The 18,495-nt window shown below is 44.8% G+C and overlaps 1 protein-coding gene across 1 annotated transcript in view; it reads left to right on the plus strand.

Moving 5' to 3' along the window:
* The first annotated feature begins 547 nt into the window (after positions 1-547).
* Positions 548-18,495, plus strand: part of Sec24a (SEC24 homolog A, COPII coat complex component) — a 66,126-nt gene continuing 48,178 nt past the window's right edge. Inside the window, exons 1-2 of the mRNA XM_041664398.1 lie at positions 548-994; positions 12,888-13,343. Coding sequence (XP_041520332.1) covers positions 898-994; positions 12,888-13,343 — 553 coding nt within the window. The 5' untranslated portion in view covers positions 548-897. The remainder of the gene's footprint in view (positions 995-12,887; positions 13,344-18,495) is intronic.

Consider the following 18,495-nt stretch of genomic DNA (forward strand, 5'->3'; position numbering starts at 1 on the left):
GACCTCTCAGTCTTACAGTTGAAAAGAAAAGGTTTCCTCTTTAACGTCAGCACACATTTTTTTTTTTTCTTTTCACCTTGACCTCTCCAAACCTGCCAGACCTGATTAGACCGCTTTCGAACTTAGAGCAATACTCCTGCCTCGGCCTCTCAGCTGCTACCAGGTTCGGCCCGTGACACTGACATACACATATATTTTAACATCTCTTTTTAAAAAGTCTCTTGCCCTCTACAGCCAGCATAGCAGTAGCTGAGTCAGTAGCGGTGGCTGGATCTCGACAGCAGACGATGACGTCTGTCCCAGGTAATCCTCAGAGAATCCCAGAAGAGGAGCGGGGTCCGTCCTACTTCACTCTTAAAAGTCTGCACCGCCCTCGGATGCCCGATCTGTCAGGGAGGTGACGTTCTCCACGCCGGGGATTTTCGTAGTGGCCACACATGCCACTTCCGGTGGGCGGCGGGAGTCAGTGACGTGGCGGGCGAGTCCGTGCACGGTCCTCCGAGCCCGGACACGGGACCGTCAGATGGCCTCGGGGCAGCTCCGCCGGGACAGAGTGCCGCCAGCCGGAACCGGAAGTGCCACGTGTCCCCACTGTGCTTGCGCGGCCGGCAGCTCCGCCCAGGACCTCCCTCCTCTCCGGGTTCGGCTGGCGCCTCCGAGCCCGGCGTTCTCGGTCCCGCCGGCCTGAGTCCCGAGCCTCTCCGCGCCCAGGCCGGGTCGTGGCCGCCGGCGGGCTGAGGAGACCGAGACGCCATGCCTCGGTCTTGACGTGCCGCCCGCGCGTGTCCCGCTTCTCCGGCCTTCAGCTCCCTTCCCTCGGCTTTCTTCTTAGAGCTCTTGGCTTGGCGCTGCTATCGACCCCGAGGACTCAGTCCTACCCTGAGAACTCCGGGCGCCATGGCCCAGCCCGGGAACCCCGCTGCCCGCGGCGCCGCAGCCGGCCTTCAGGGCCAGAACGGGGCCGCCTCGGCCTCGGGGTCTCCCTACACCAACGGTGAGTGCCGCATGGGGGCGGGGAGGACGGCACGGCCAGGACCCGGGAGACCTCCCAGCTGGGTCTGCCGCGGGGAGTGGCAGGTGACGGCTCGGCCCCAGGATCCGCGGCAGACCTGCACCTGCATCCCCCCCGCTGGGGGCACAGTTTCACGTGTATTTATACATTCGGCCAGCAAACAGTAAACACCTGCGCTCTGCAGCGTCCGAGAGAAACAAGGGGTGTAAAAGAATCGCAGACGAAATCAGTTCTTCAGAACTGCCTTACAGGGGAGGTCATAGTGTCTAGGTGTCATCGCCCTCCGCGCCAACCTCAGTCCGGTGTCCTGGAGGGCAGGGTTCATCTCGGGTCCGTGAGCTCGGAGCGCAGTGGGGTGCGGATCGTGTTTATTAGCCCGAGTTTGCGGAGATGAATGAATGACTCCGTCTTTGGCAGACCCCTTTAGGACTCCTCATTCTTCCAGGAATCTTTCTCCAAGGATCTTCCCACAGCTGTCCCTGGGCCGCCTGTGCAGTTTTGTAGATGGAAGGCTAGGGGTCGTTTCTAGAGGACTCTTCCTCACTTGGGACGTAGACACAACTCTCTGAACCGGGGGAGAGTGTACATCTGGCACTATGGTTTATCATTTGGCATGAGAATATCTTATAATTTGATATCTCTTCTAGGATTCCTGAAGCTTTTTCTACAGCATGAATTGCTAAGCGTATTCTAATTGATATAATAAAGACACATTTTCTGCCTACTTACAAATTAGCCTACAAATCTTTGCTTTGTGGGAAGAAGACAGGGAGAATAATACTCAAGCACTTACTGTGCCCATTGGAGTTAGAGAAAATAGCCAGTGAGTAAAATTGCTGGTTACAATGCGTTTAAAGAAGACTACTGTTTTCTTTCCAAAAAGGGCTCTTTATAAGACTTAAAAATGTCCGTGGGTAGACAGCTATGTGGGCAGGGCAAGAGAAGCTAGAGGCATTGACAAGTCAACTTGAATTGGTTCTTAAGTTTATACTAACAAATTATGTAAACTACATTTTCTTCTGTGACAGCAACATTGCACAGAAGATGAAACTATTCCCTTTAAGGTGAGAACAAGCAAGGTCTCTGGAATAGGTTTTTCTTGGAAATTGCACTTAAATGGCAAATTCTGTAAATGTGCCTGTGAGCTTCCATGGAAGTATAGTTGTTCGGATTTTGAGGCGCTGCAGGAATTTAATCAGGATGATAGGCTATGCTTTGAGACAGTGTCTCACTTTGTATCTCCAGTTGGCCTAAAACTTGTGGCGATTCTCCTGTCTCAGCTGCTCCAGCGCCGGGATTACAGAGCTGGAATTTCCATGTCCTACTTACTTCATTAGTTTGGTCAAAGCTAAATATACACCTGTTGCACATCCATGTTCTGACCTTGATCGTAAGAGAGAATAAGAGAGCACTCCACGGGTGGGTTGTTTGGATCCATTTGGGAATTCAGATATGGAGCTGGTGATTGTGGTTCAGTGTGATAGGGGCTGGGGAAAAAATGTCATCAGAGTAAGGAATAGAGTCATATGCCTGCAAATAGAAAACTCCTTGGTTTTTTGAGACAAGCTTTCTCTTTGTAGCCCTAGCTGTCCTAGAACTCGCTCTGTAGACCAAGCTGTCCTCGAACTCACAGAGATATACCTGTCTGTGCCTCCTGAGTGCTGGAATTAAAGGTGTGCACCACCACTGTCCGGCTTTTATTTATTTTAAATTGTGTGTGTGTTTGTGTCTGTGTGTTTGTGTCTGTGTGTTTGTGTGCAATCACGGGTGCCCACATAGGCCAAAGTTGTAGGATCCTCTAGAATTGGAGTTCGGGTCGTTGTGAGCCGTCTGACATGGACTCTGGTAATTGAAGTTGGGTCCTCTGGAGGAGCAATTCCAGCTCCTAACTGCTGCTAAACCATTTATCTCTTCAAGCCACATTTTTAACTTAAAAAAAAAATAAGGTGTGTGTGTGTGCTTACACTTAGTTTCTGTGTGTATATATGTCACATGTGAAGGTGCCCTCAGAAACCAAAAGAGGGCATCGGATGCCCTGGAGCTGGAGCTACAGGCAGTTGTGAGCTACCTGATATGGGTGCTTACTGCTGAAATTGGGTCCTTTGGAAGAGCAGCAAGTGTTCTTACCCACTGAGCCACTGGTTCAGCCCCTTTTATGGGCAGTCTTTATTCAGAAACAGGCTCTGCATAAAGGTGGTGGCTAGTCCCTCCTACTGGCTATTGTGACCGAGCTCTGTTTATTGTTTTCAGAATGGGCAGAAACTGAGCTGCCGTAATTCTTTGTGTACCTCTGTACTACGTAGGCCAGAGATAACACTCGGTGAAGCACCTGCTTTGCTTGTACAAGGTTTTGGGTTCAATGCTCAGCACTGCTGGAAGAAAAAGGCAAAGTTCCGAGAATGCATCATTGTTGCATGTAGTAGCTGGTGAACTGCTTCTCTGTCTCTGCGGTTGGCAGGGCTCTGGGGAGAGAGACTAACAGGAGCTAGCTAGCACTCCCACCGCCTCTGGCCAATGGCACAGTAGCATCTGATTACTTCCCCACTCTTCTCCTTGAACTAGAGCGGGAATCAGGGATCAGAGCCTTATTTTGGGTTTCCTTATATAGGTATATACCTATATCTGCAGCTCAGGATCGCTCCCTTTTTGTTTTTTGAGACAAGGTTTCTCTACGTAACTGCTCTGGTTGTCCTGGAACTCATTTTGTAGATCAGGCTGGCCTCAAACTCAGAGATCTGCCTGCCTCTGCCTTTCTAGTACTGGGATTATTTTGGTTTTTGTTTTTTTTTTTTTTTTTTTTTTTTTTTTTTTTCCGAGACAGGGTTTCTCTGTGGTTTTGGAGCCTGTCCTGGAACTAGCTCTTGTAGACCAGGCTGGTCTCGAACTCACAAAGGCGTGCACCACCACCTGGCACTTTCCTCCTTTTGTTGCTGTTTTATGGTGCTGAGGAGCGAACCCAAGCTCTCTGCACGCTGGGCCAACACTTCCCTGCTGAGCTACATCCTTAATGCACCCCCACCCCTGCTTTTTTTTTTTTTTAAGATTTATTTATTTGTTATGTACACAGTGTTCAGCCTCCATGTATTCCTGCAGGCCAGAAGAGGGTACCAGATCTCATTACGGATGGTTGTGAGCCACCATGTGGTTGCTGGGAATCAAACTCAGGACCTCAGGAAGAGCAGTCAGTGCTCTTACCCTCTGAGCCATCTGTCCAGCCCCCCACCCCTGCTTTTTAAACCTCTGTGTGTGTGTGTGTGTGTGTGCTTGCGTGTGCGTGCACACACACACACATACACATATATATGAGTGCCATCAGAGGCCAGAAGAGGGTGTCTAATTCCCTGGAGCTGGAGTTACATGGAGTTGTGAACCATATGGAACTGACCTCCAATCATCTGAAAGAGAGGCAAATGCCCTTAGCCACGCCTTCAGCCCTTTTTTGTTTGTATTTTTTGAGACTGAGTTCAGGTAGCCCAGACTGACCTTAAGCTAACTGTAGCAAAGAATTCCGTAAATTGCTAATCCTCAGGCCCCCACCTCACAAGTGCTGTGGTTATAGGTAAATACCATCACAACTGGCTTTTCTTTCCTTTTGTTTTCGATGACAGATTCTTCAGGTGAAGAATGTATTTTGGTTAATGATGTGAGATGAGGTACTAAGTTAGGTCCCCTGGATTGTCGATTCCCTGGGACTGGATTTACAGGTTTGTGAGTTGCCATGTGGGTGCAGCGAATTTAATTCACATTCTCTGTAAGAATAGCCAGTGCTCTTTTACCCACTGAGCCACCTCTCCAGCCTTCCCCCCCCCCATTAATTTTAAATTAGTCTTTCTTTTGAGTTCATGTGTGATAGTTGGCAAATAAAAGCTGCCTGCTCAGTAGTGGTTCAGTATATAACAGACTAGTGAATGAATGGCTAAAGAGTAGAAAGGTCCTCAGTCCTTATCTATGTAGAATTTTAAGGAAAACCGGCAGGGGCATATCTGCTTCCTTTACGTTTTGTTTATTTACTTATTATATGATACCAAGGATTAATTTTTTTTTTGTTTTTTGTTTTTCGAGTCAGGGTTTCTCTGTGGTTTTGGAGCCTGTCCTGGAACTAGCTCTTGTAGACCAGGCTGGTCTCGAACTCACAGAGATCCGCCTGCCTCTGCCTTCCGAGTGCTGGGATTAAAGGCGTGCGCCACCACCGCCTGGCTATATGATACCAAGGATTAAATTCAGGGCTTTATATGTACTTGGTGAGCAACATCCCAAACCCTTTTTGTACTTTTAAATTTTGAGAGAGTCTCAGTGAGTTTCTCAGTCTGACCTCAAGCTCATTCTGTAGTTCAGGTGGGCTTTGAACATGTGATCCTCCTACCTCAGCCTCCCAAGTTATAAGCCTGAACTGCCAGGACCAGCCTTCTCCATGGACTTTGATGTGAGGGAGGTAGTTAACTCAGTGTGTTTTAACTGCTTAGTAGGCTTACTAGGCAGCTTATAAATCATGGTTTTTGTATTAATTGGCGTGATGCTACCCGAAGGATTCTTTTAATTTTATGTTTGATTTATGAAAAATAATAAGGATCAATTATTTTAAAAGTTATCTATATCAGTCAGTTTTTTGTTTTAGGGTTGCTGGGGATTGAGCATATGGTCTCACATAGCTAGCAAACTTGCTGTCATAGAGCTAAAATATCCAGGCATTCCTCGCCGCTTTTTGTTTGTTTGTTTGAGACAGGGTTTCTCTGTAGCTTTGGAGCCTGTCCTGGAACTAGCTCTTGTAGACCAGGCTGGCCTTCAACTCACCGAGATCCCCCTGCCTCTGTGCTGGGATTAAAGGCGTGCGCCATCACCATCCGGCTCCTCCCCACTTTTGATACAGTGTCTAGCTAGTTTAGCAACGCTGGCCTGAATGTCTGTGTGTGTTTGTGTGTGCATCATCCTTCTCCCTCTGCCGCCGCTGTCATTTTCTCTTAGGACAGAATCTTACTGGGTATCCATCGCTGGCCTACAACACTATGTAGAACAAGCTGGCCTTAAACTTGATGGGGTCCTCCTGTCTCTGCCTCCATATTGTTAGAGTTATAGAAGTATGCCATAACATCCAGTTTAAAGCAGTGGTTTCTAAGGTCCATTCCAAAATCTATGTGAACTATCAGTCAATGAAGCATGCCCTCTTCCAGGTGCTAGGATTCTGTTGACTTATTTATCCGTTTGTTTCTGGAGGTTTGGGAGGCCTGAAACAGTGTCTTCTGTAGCTCAGGCAGACCTCTAGCTCACAGCGGTCCTCCAGTATCGTCTCCCAAGTACTAGAGCTACAAGTGTGAGTTACTGCCCGAAGGTTCCTATTGCTGTGAAGACACCATGACCATGACAACTCTTATAAAGGAAAACATAATGGGGTGGCTCACAGTTTTAGAGGTTTAGTCTGTTATCATCATGGAGGGACATGGATGTGTGAAGCAAACATGGTGCTGGAGCTGAGAGTCCTACAGTTTGATCAGTAGGCAACAAGAAGTGATCTGAACCACTGAGTGTGGCTTGATCATGTATGAGACCTCAAAGCCCGCCTCCACAGTGACACAAGGCCTTATCCTTCAATAAGGCCATGCCTATTCCTAAAAGCCACACTTCCTATTAATGCCACTCCCCATGAGCTGAAGGGAGCCGATTACATTCAAACTACCACAGTTACCACGCCTGGCTTCCATGAGTCTTGTAGAATGTAAATTTACTAAAGTTAGACCTGGGGTCTCAATTGTACTCATGTTACGAGTTCCTCTTTGATTCTGAAGCTGCTGTTGGCATGAACATGAAGCACTTTTCTATACTGAACTGACACTCTTTTGCTTTGTTACTTTTTTTTTTTTTCTAATTTGGCCACTGTGGTTGTTTGAATGAAAATGGCCCCTATGGGCTCATAGAGAGTGGCACTTTTAGGAGATGTGGACTTGTTGGAGGAAGTGTGTCACTGGGTGCTTTGAGGTTTCAGATGCTCAAGCCAGGCCCAGTGTGCCTCTCTTTTCCTGCTGCCTGCAGATTCAGAGGAAGAACTCTCGGCTCCTTCTCCAGCACCATCACAGTCTGTCTGTGATGCCACCATGTTCCCTGCCATGAATGATAATGGACTTAAACCTCTGAACCTGTAAGCCAGGTCCAATTAAATGTTTTCCTTTATAAGAGTAGCCACGGTCAGGCAGTGGTGGCGGATGCCTTTAATCCTAGCACTTGGGAGGCAGAGGCAGACAGATCTCTGTGAATTCAGGTTCCAGGCCAGCCTGGTCTACAGAATGAGATCCAGGACAGCCAGGGCTACACACAGAGAAACTCAATCTTGAAAAACAAAGCAAACAAACAAAAAGTGTTGCTGTGGTCATGGTGTTTCTTCAGTGCAATTGAACCCTAACTAAGACAGCTTCTGTTCCCACATGCTCCCTAGACTGTCCTTAATAGAGCCACAGATGACTACCTGTAAAAATGTTAGTCCTGGCTCTTGGCAGGCAGAGCAGAGGATCAAGGAATTCAAGGCCAGATGTCTTTCCTACATTATGAATTCAAGACCAACTATGACATCTGAGATGCTGTCTTAAGAACAAGAAAACTAACAACCAAAAACCCTAAATCCCAAGGAGTCAGAGAGATGGCTCAGTCGTTAAAAGAACCTCTTGCTCTTCTAGAAGATCCAAATTCCATTGCCAGCACCCACATTATGCAGCTCACAACTACTTGTAACTCAAACCCTAGGGAATCCAACACCTCTGACCTATGTGGGTACTCGCATATAGATACACACACATAATTGAAAGTAATAAAAGAAAAAATTATAAAATACAAAAACTGGAAAAAGTATTTAAATTTGTTTGTTTGGTTGGTTTGTTGAAGACAGGGTCTCACTATGAAGCTCTGGCTGTCCTGGAACTCACTATGAGACCACTGGCTTTGCTTCCCTAGCAGTGAAATATAAGGTGTGCATCACCATGCCCAGTTACTTATGTAGGGTTTTTAAGGCAATCTTAGTAGGGAAATGAGAAGTAGATAGGGAATTAGGGGAAACAAAGGACTTTGAGAAATAGTTGTCCCTCACCCTCCACCCCCTTACTTAAAGATAATAGAGTGCAAACACTGACTGGGAACTAAATTGCCCAGTAATTGCTATGAAGGGACTGTTGTGTGAATGGGGTGTTACTACAGGTGTTTCTAAGCCCCTGTAAGGTCTGTGGGGGAGGGAGGGGCGCTGCCTCTTGGAGGACACTTAAATGGCGTTAAGAAGAGGTCAGTAGTAAAGGAAGAAACACTGCTTCTGTCTGCTTGCTCTCACACAGCAAAGAGCCCTCCTGTGACCACGCTGGGGTGTGGGCACATACCCTTCAGTGCAACGACTACAGACAACCTGTCCTTGTTCAGTAGTGACCCCGTCTACCTGCAGATACAACAGATTCTTGAGGTCAAATAAGGATTCAGCCCCAGAAGTTGTTTCAGACACCAGTACCAAGTCCATCACCTGTGCTTCTGATTGGTTAGATCGGTGAACCCCGTGACCTTTCTGCTTGGATGTAGTAATTTGATAGACAGTTCACAGAACATGAGGAAACATTTGTAATGGTTCATATGAGCAAGCAGGGGAGTGGGGAAGAGCAACCCTCTTAGACTTTGTCTTCAGCAACCTTGAAGGTCATCACATCTATAGGATGGGATAGTTTTATGACAATGACCAGGTATATAATAGGGAAGCCCACCCTAACACGGTCTCTGTTGCCTAGGGCTGGCCTCATATTCTGAGGTCATAGAGATCCTCCTGCCTCAACCTCTGGAATATTGAGATATATGGGTATGAGCTACCATACTTGGCATTGGTATGCACACTTAAAACAACCTTTTATTTTACTTATATACTGTATGTTTGCGTGTATGTGTGGTAAGGTATATACATATCGTGGTGCATACATGTGGAGGGCAGAGGACATCTTTGATGAGTTGATTCTTTCCCACTGTTATGACTTCAAGTTGTCAGTTTGCATGGCATATACCTTTCCCCGATAAGCCATCTCAGTAGCCCAAATTTTAGAACATTGCTACCCCCAGAGACAAGCAAAACCCTTCGGCTGTCACTCCAGTGCCCCAGCCACGAATTGGTTTTTGTGTCCGAGTTTTCCTATTCTGGACATTGTATATAGGTTAATTATACAATGCAAGTCTAATTACACCCTCCTGTGTCTGGCTTCTTTCAACTAAAAGATTGTGTGTGGTGGCGGGAAGTGAACTCCGGGCCTCATACATAGCAACAGACACTGTTCTGCTGAGCGAGAACTCTAGTCCCAACATACGGTGATTTTTATTTTTATTTTTTTTTTATTTTTTTGGTTTTTCGAGACAGGGTTTCTCTGTGGCTGTGGAGGATTTTTTTTAGTTATGTATACAACATTCTGCCTGCATCTATGCTCGCATGCCAGAAGAGGGCGCCAGATCTCATTACAGATGGTTGTGCGCCACCATGTGGTTGCTGGGAATTGAACTCAAGACCTCTGGAAGAGCAGCCAATGCTTTCAACCACTGAGCCATCTCTCCAGCCCCCAATACGATGATATTTTTAAGGTTTATTCATTTATAGCATTTTGCAGTGCTTTATTTTTGCGATCAAATCCTATTCCACTGTATAGATATATCCCACAGGGTTATCCTCCTTCTGTTGATGGTGGTTGTCTCCATTTTGGGGATATTGTTTTAGTCACTGTGAAGAGACACCGTGACCATGGCAATTCTTTTTTGTTTGTTGTTGAGACAGGGTTTCTCTGTGTAACAGTCCTGGCTGTCCTGGAACTTGCTTTGTAGACCAGGCTGGCCTCCTCGAACTCACAGATATCTGCCTGCCTCTGTCTCCCAAGTGCTGGGATTAAAGTTGTGTGCCTCCACCACCCGGCAAGACCAAGACAACTCTTTGTTTTTCAAGACAGGATTTTTTTTTTTTTGAGACTGGGTTTCTCTGTAGCTTTGGAGCCTGTACTATAACTAGCTCTTGTAGACCAAATTGGCCTCGAACTCACAGAGATCCGCCTGCCTCTACCTCCCCAGTGTGAATGTTGGGATTAAAGGCATGCACCATCACCATTTTTGACCTAGACAACTCTTAAAAAAGGAAACATTTAATTGGCGCAGCTTGCTTACAGTTACAGAGGTATACTCCATTATTATCATGGCAGGAGACATGGTGGCATACCCGGCACTGGAGCAGTAACTGAGAGGTACATCCTGACCTACAGGCCACAGGAAGAGAGAGAGAGAACTGGGCTTGGCATGGGCTTTGGGAGCCTCAAAACACCCCAGTGACGTACTTCTTCCAACAAGGCCACACCTCCTAGTCCTTCTCAAATAGTGCCATTCCCTGATGACTAAGCATTCACATATATGAGCATATGGAGCCATTCTTACTCAAATCACCACATTCTACTCCCTGGTTTACATAAGCTCATAATGCAGAGTGCATTTAGTCCAACTTCAGAAGTTTCCATATTCTTTCAGTCTCAACACTGTTTAAAAGTCCAAAATTGAGGCCAGCATTTGTGGCTCACGCCTTTAATCCCAGCACTTGGGAGGCAGAGACAGGCAGGTCTCTTGAGTTCAAGGCCAGCTTGATCTACAGAGTTCTAGGACAAGCCACAGCTACATAAACCCTGTCTCAAAAAAACAAAACAAACAAACAAACCCCCCAAAACAAAATCATGTCCCTTCTGAGACTCAATAGGATTCTCTTAGCTGTAAGCCTCTGTAAAATCAAAATAAAAAAGCAGATCACATGCTTCCAACTTGCAATAGCACAGAATGTACATTACCATTCCAAAAGGAAGGAAAGGGAGCATAGTAAGGAAATACTGGGCCAAAGCAGGACATAAAACCAGCAGGGCAAACTCCAAATTCTGCGTCTTTATGTCTGATATCAAAATGCTCTTCATATCTCAGCTCCTTTCAGCTTTGTTGACTGTTGGTTCCGCGCCTGGTCTGTAGCTCTCTTTGTCAGGCATCTGACAAATCTGGCATCTCCATCATCTTAAAGTCTTCAGGGCTTTCAGGCTTCCCTTTCATAGCTTCACACAGTGGTCTCTCTAAGCTTCCATGCAGGGATGCCCCTGACACACATGTGGCCTTAGTGGCTTTCCTTAGCCTTGGAGGGAGATCCCATAACCATTTCTTTGAGCCCTTAAGTAGGCACGGGCTGTCAATCCCGGATTGCCAGGTGGGCACTGCCCATAGGCCCACGCATATGCAAGCAGCTGATAATCATTGCGTGATCATAGCATAGGTCAGACTTTAGTCATAGGAGTTGATTATACATCTCCATCAGGTGTGACACCACGCAGCTCGCTACATGTTACTTCTTTTTTGTTTTAACCACCTGGCTTGTCTGAGAGGTTCTCTTACTGTTTTAGTTTTCATTTGCCATTTTCCAGTGGCTAGTATATTGAATAAATGAATGTCTGGTTATAGATTGATTTTATTTATTTATATGTCTGGTCTGTGTGAGTCTGTGTTTGTGTGTGTGTGTGTGTGTGTGTGTGTGTGTGTATGTGTGTGCAGGTGCAAGTGCCTTTGCGTGTGTGGGGCCAGAAGAGGGCCTGAGATCCCTCAGAGCTGGAGTCAGGTGGTTGTGGGATACTTGGCTTGTTCTCTGAGTGCTGGACACTAGTCTTCATGATGACACATCAAGTTCTCTTACCTCCTGAGCCGTCTCTGAAGCTCCAAGTTAATGTCTTTACACATAATTATTAAGTGTGTATGTCTTATTTCCTTTTCTTTCTTTCTTTCTTTCTTTCTCCCCACCCCCAACAGTATTCGTCTGTGTAACAGCCCTGACTGTCCCAGAACTTGCTTTGTATTTCAAGCTGGCCTCAATTACACAGAGATTCACCTGTCTCTGTCTCCCTGGAACTAAAGCAGTGGTTCTCAATCTTCCTAAAGCTACAACCCTTTAATACAGTTCCTCATGTGGTGACCCCAACCATAAAATTATTTTTGTTACTACTTCATAACTGTAATTTTGCTACTGTTGTGAATCATGATATAAATAGCTGTGTTTTCTGATGGTCTTAGGCGACTCCCGTGAAAGGGTCATGCAACTCCCAAAGGGGTTGAGACCCACAGGTTGAGAATTGTTAGATTAAAAGCATGTGCGACCATGCCCAGCTTATGTATGTTTTCTTAATATGACTTTTAAGATCTTCTGCTGGCTGTGTGGTGGTGGCGCCCAGCTTTAATCCCAGTATAATATGAAGGCCAGGCTTGTTGGGGTTTCTGTCCTGCCTGGTTCCCGTGGCCGGTAGGTCCCAAAGAAGATCACACAGAGAGTCTGCATTATTGATAAACTGATTGGCCCGTTGGCTCAGGCTTCTAGCACTTGAGAGGCAGAGGCAGGCAGAGCTCTGTGAATGTGAGGCCAGCCTGGTCTACAGAGTGAGTTCCAGGACAGCCAGGGCTACATAGAGAAACCCTGTCTCAAAAAACACAAAAGACAAAACAAACAAACAAAAATTATATACCACTATTCCCAGTTTAGTCATGGTTGCCTTGGAATTTGCCATTTAGACCAGGCTGTCCTCATACTCACAGACTTAACCTGCTTCTGCCTCCCAAGAGCTGGGATTAAAGGCGTGCACTACCATGCTCAGCATATAGTAAATGCTCTTCACTCCTGAGCCAGTGTTCCCCGTGCCCCTTTTTTGTTTTGTTTTGTTGATCCTCCTGCAATAGTCTTTTGAGTGCTATACTTATTGTTCCCTACTCCTGGGTGTTGAAATCAGGATCTTTTGTATGCGCCATGCTCTTAGCTCCTATTGTATTTTTTAATGTATTGTTACATTTGTTTGTAAGACTGATTTTTTTTTTCCTGTCTCATCTGAAGGTCCTGTCCAAAATACATCACAAGTGTCATCAAGCCAAGGATATGATTCCCAGCTTCCAGGATCCTACCTTCGTCCAATGCCAGCAAAGACTTTGAATCCATTCTCTGCACATTCAAACTATGGTGGTTCTCAGGGATCTGGGCAGACTCTTAATAAACCACTTGTGGCTTCCAGTCCAGTACCACCTTCACTTCACGGTGGTCCTGTTCCCCGAGCGCCACTACCTGCTTCTCAGAACCCAGCTGCTACACCAATGCCTTCTGGTAGCTTTCTTCCTGGAGCCAACCCACCACCACCTCTGAGTTGGCAATATAACTATCCATCTACAGGACCACAGACTAACCATTTTCCTCATGTAGCTCAACCAACTCTATCTGGGAATACAAATTTAACAGCAGACCATCAGTATGCTTCTCCTGGAGACCCTGCACTTCAAACCAGCTTCGTCAAGCCAGGTATTCACTGAGGAGTGTTTGAAATGTAGAAATATAAAACTTGCACTGAGTACTTGAAACCTTAAACCTTATAGAAAGATGGTTTTAAAAAATTAATCTTTAAATAAATTTCCCTCACATCTTTAAGTTGACTTAATAGATTGCTTACATTCCTTAACTCTTACTGCTCTTGCTTTGTAGGTGTTTTGTTTCTTTTCTTTTTAAGTAGACAAGGTCTTGTCATGCTGTCTATGCTGAGCTGCAGCTCTGTACTCAGCTCCCAAACATCTGGTTCTCCAAACTATCTTCCTCTCAGTCTCTCCTAAGATTTCTAGGGACTTGTTTCTGTGCAGTCCTTCCATAAGCCTGAAAGATGACAGCTGTGGTGGCACAGGCCTTTTTAAACCTTAGCACTTGAGATACACACACACAAAGGTTTGGTGGTGTCCTAGAAAATAATGTGTATTTTCTAGCTGTGAGGGGAAATGAATTTTTCAGATATTGCTCTGTCATGAGGACAGTCATGGTGAGAGTGAACTGAAGGGTCTGGGCTCCATCACTTGTTCAGATTTGCTTTTCTCTTTTTCTTTCAGCCTTTTTTTTTTGGGTGGGGGGAGACAGGATGTTCTTTAGTTTGGGCCAGCCTTGTTCTTGAGTTTACTATGCAGCTAAAGATGACCTTGAACTGGTCTCCTGCATATGGAGAATATTGTTAAATTGCAGATGTGTTAAATTAACAGATGCCAGGACTTTGAATCAGTCTTGAATACTGTCCACTCTATCCCTCTAAGATCACTTTCAGCAGCTAACAAACTATATGCTTGATGGAAAATATCTGTATATAGTTAAGGGAATATGAATAAAAGAAGATAGCTATTGATAATAGCCATTTCATTTGAAAGTTTTTACTGTTTCATTTCTTCAGAGTATGTGTGAAGAATAAACCTGAAGATGTCAGGTTGATGCGATGGCTCAGTGGGTGAAAGTGCTTATGCAAGCTTTTTCTGAGTTTGATTGGTAGAATGTGCAATGGTGGAAAGAGAGAACTAACTCCAGATAGTTGTCCTCTGACCTCCACACAATTGTGGCATGTGTGCCTTGTATCCCTCTCATTATTCATACACATGCACACGATAATAATAAAATATGCTGGTCATGGTAGAACATGGCTGTAATCCCAGCACATGGGAAACAAGACAGGTGGACCAAGGCTTGCCTGGGCTACACAGTGATTAAGAGTGCATATTGAGGCTGGACATGGTGGTGCACACATTTAATCCCAGCACTCAGGCAGAGGTAGGTAGATCTCTGTGAGTTTGAGGCCAACTTGGCCTACAAAGTAAGTTCCAGGACAGCCAGGACTGGGACAGTCATGACTCTTACACAGAAAAACCCTGTCTCAAAAAAACAAAAAAGAAAGAGTGCATATTGCTCTTAGAGGACTTGAGTTGAGTTCCCAGCACCCAAGTGGGACTTCTCCAGAGGCTCTGACATCCTCTTCTGGACTCCACGCACATCACACTAGTGTGCACAAACCCACAGATAGACACACACATGGATTTAAAAAAAAAAAAAAAACTTCCATAAACTACACAAAAAATAAAAAGGCCACATGAGTCAGGGCCCCCCCAATGTGACACCAGTTTTCTACCAGACTAGTACATACATTGTGTTATTTAATCATCGTTTCAGAGCAGAGTTGGATATGATGATGTGCATCGATAGGTTCTCTTTTGGGGAGCTAAGATAGGAGAATCATGAATTTTAGGTTAGACTGGCCTCTATAGGAGGTCTTGTCTCAAAAAAAAAAAAAATTGTTTCCATAGCAATCTCTTAGCAGTCTTCTTAGCAAGCTAAGAAATGTAAAGCTTGAATAATTTGTTCAGTGAACAATAAAATAGTTTGGGGAAAACATTATGTATGGACTATTTTAGAGTCTGGAAAGATGACTCAGCCATTAAGAGTGCTTGCTGTGTAATGAGGAGGACAGGCATTTAGATCTCAGTACTTGTGTGTTAAATGCAACCTGGAAATACCTATAACTAGAGATCTGCAGTGAGAGGATGGCTCAGTGGGTAAGAAGCACCACTGCCAACACTGGTAACATAGTTTCTTCTATCTCCAGTGCACTGCTCATGGGAGAGAAGGACAGAACTGACTCCCACAGTTGTCCTCTGACTGCCACATGTGTGACACGTGCAGGAAGTAACTGCAATTAAAAACTAAAAACGGACTGGAAAGATGGCTCAGCAGTTAAGAGCACTGGCTGCTCTTCCAGAGCACCTGGGTTCAATTCCCAGCACCCACATGGCAGCTCACAACTGTGTAACTCCAAGCTCTGACTCCCTCACATGGACATACATGCAGGCAAAACACCAATCCACATAAAATAAAAATAAATAAGTAATAATTTTAAAATACATACCCAGCCCTCCTTCGACACAGAACATTTTAAAAAAGAGAAAAAAAAAAAACCTCTAATAAGTTATACCTGTTTCTAGTCCTCACATTCTATTTTCTGTTGGTTTTTTTCTGCCTTTTTCACCCTCACATTAATTAGCTTTTAGGGATCTGAAAAGGCCGAGTTCAGACTTTTCATGTTATAAATGGGTGCTGATCACTTAACACTGCCTAGTGTGTTCTAGGCCCATGATCAGTCCCCAGCAGTGAAAAAACAGGAATCCCTCTGCTGCTTGTAAAAAGCCTGGCATGGTAGCACACGTTTGATCCCAGCACTTGGGAAGCAGGGACAGGCCTGAGTTCAAGGCTAATAAAGAAACTCTGTCTTGAAATACTTTTATGAAATATAGAATATTCTGGATTCAAGAATGATCTAAAAGATATGAAAAACACCTGTAAACTAGCTTGTGTTTTGTTAAACATTAAGCCGTGGCAACTTTGTGGTTAGACATCTTTTAGTGTCGTAGATTCTTATTAATGCTGAGTTGGGAGTGCACCTTGCCCTTTGTTCTTTTGAATTGTATGTATTGTTATAGATGAGTGGGTGCCTTTTTGATAAAGGAGTTGCCTGGCAGCAATCTTTATCTTTACTTTTCCAGTGAACACTGATTGATTCTTGCTAAGGTCAATAAGGTTTATTAATAACAAAGGTTTTTCCCTTTAGTCCTGGAGAATTTAACAGTATAAGATGGCTTTCTCAAATTTTTCATATTTGGCTACCTTTGTTCCTTGGTTTATAAAATGTTTACTATAATTAAAATTTTTTAGCAATGTCACTAACAAATATAAAAACAATAGGGTTATTTTGAGACAAGGTTTCTCTGTGTAACAGTTCTGGCTGTCCTGGAACTTACTTCATAAACCGGGCTGGCCTCGAACTGGCCTCACAGAGATCAGCCTTCTTCTGATTCCCGAGGGCTGGGATTTGTTTTTTTTGTTGTTGTTTTTTTTTTTTTTTTTTTTTTTTTAGTCTTGGAAGCAGGTATAAGGATACATGCCTATAACCCCAGCACATGAAGAGCTGGAGAGATGACTCGGTGGTTAAGAGCACTGGCTGCTCTTGCAGAGGACCCAAGTTTGGCTCCCAGTACCTACATGTGAAACCCTGTCTTACAACCATCATTCCAGAAGATTTGATACTCTTTTCTTTCTGGTCTCTGTGGTACTGCATGCATGTATGTTCATAGACATACAGATAAAACACCTATACACATAAAATAAAAATAAATCTTAAAAAATACAGCACTCAGGAGGCTGAAGTAGGAGCATCATTAGTTCAAGACTGTATAGTGAGGCTTGATCTCAAAAACTGGAGAAAGGCTGAGAGTAGGGCTCAGTTGGTAGAATGTTTACCCAACTGAAGCTCTGGGTCCCCAGTTCTCCAGAACCACAGAAACCAAGGATGGCAGCCTGTGCTCAGGAGGTAGAGGCAGGAGGATCAGAGTTCAAGGTCATCTTCAGCCATGATTTATAGGCTCATCTGTGCGATATGAGGCACTGTCTCAAATAGGTAAGTAGGTAGGTAGGTAGATAAGTAGACAGACAGATAGACCAAAGGACTGGAGAGGTGACTCTGGCTAAGAGTGTGTAATGCTCTTACAAAAGACTTGAGTCTAAGTCCTAGCACCCACATAGCACTGAGAACTACCTATAACTCTAGCTTCCGGGTATCTGATATCCTCTTATCCTCCACCAGCACCGCTTGCATATGGGGAATCTACATACACGCAAGCACACACATTCACGTAAATTAAATAATCTTTTAAATTTTAGATTTTTATGCAAAAGTGTTTTGCCTGCATCTCTGTTTGTCTTGTTTTGAGACACAGTACCTCTGTTTTAATAGCCTTGACTGTCCTGGAACTCATCTGTAGTCCAGGCTGGCCTCAGACTCACAGAGATCCACCTGCCTCTGCCTCCCAAATACTAGGATTAAAGGCGTGTGCCACTGCACCCCGCTGCCTGCATCTATGTAAGTGCACTACATGCTTGCCTCATGCCATGCCAGAGGGCATCGGCTTCCCTGGTACAGGAGTTATAGATAGTTGTAAACCCAGTGTAGGTTCTGGGAATCAAACCCGGGTCATCTGCAAGAATTCTTTATTTGGTTAGTGTGTGTGTATGGACAACTTGTAGTAATGGCCCTGCTTGTCCTGGAACTTTCTTTGTAGAACCAGGCTGGCCTCGAACTCACGGAGATCCACCTGCTTTGCTTCTCAAATTCTGGGATTAAAGGTGTGTGTGACCACTGCCTGGCATAATCTCTCCTTTTTTTGGTTTCAGCTTTTTTGTTTTTTTGTTTTGTTTTTGGTTTTTTTTGAGATAGAGTTTCTCTGTGTATGCCTTGCTGTCATGGAACTCACTCTGTAAAACCAGGCTGGCCTCAAACTCAAAGGGATCAGCCTGCCTCTGCCTCCCTGCTGAGATTAAAGGCGTGTGCCACTATCCCTGGCCATCATCTAATTTTTATTTTTTTATTATTTTTTTTAATATTTATTTATTATGTATACAATGTTCTGTCTGTGTGTATGCCTGAAGGCCTGAAGAGGGCACCAGACCTCACTACAGATGGTTATGAACCACCATGTGGTTGCTGGGAATTGAACTCAGGACCTTTGGAAGAGCAGGCAATGCTCTTAACCACTGAGCCATCTCTCCAGCCCCCATCATCTAATTTTTAAGCAGACTGAATGTAGATTTATTAGAGGAAGAT

Source organism: Microtus oregoni, unplaced genomic scaffold (assembly GCF_018167655.1).
Source record: "Microtus oregoni isolate MIOR12 unplaced genomic scaffold, Mior012 000015F_ref0000493, whole genome shotgun sequence".
Taxonomy (NCBI): domain Eukaryota; kingdom Metazoa; phylum Chordata; class Mammalia; order Rodentia; family Cricetidae; genus Microtus; species Microtus oregoni.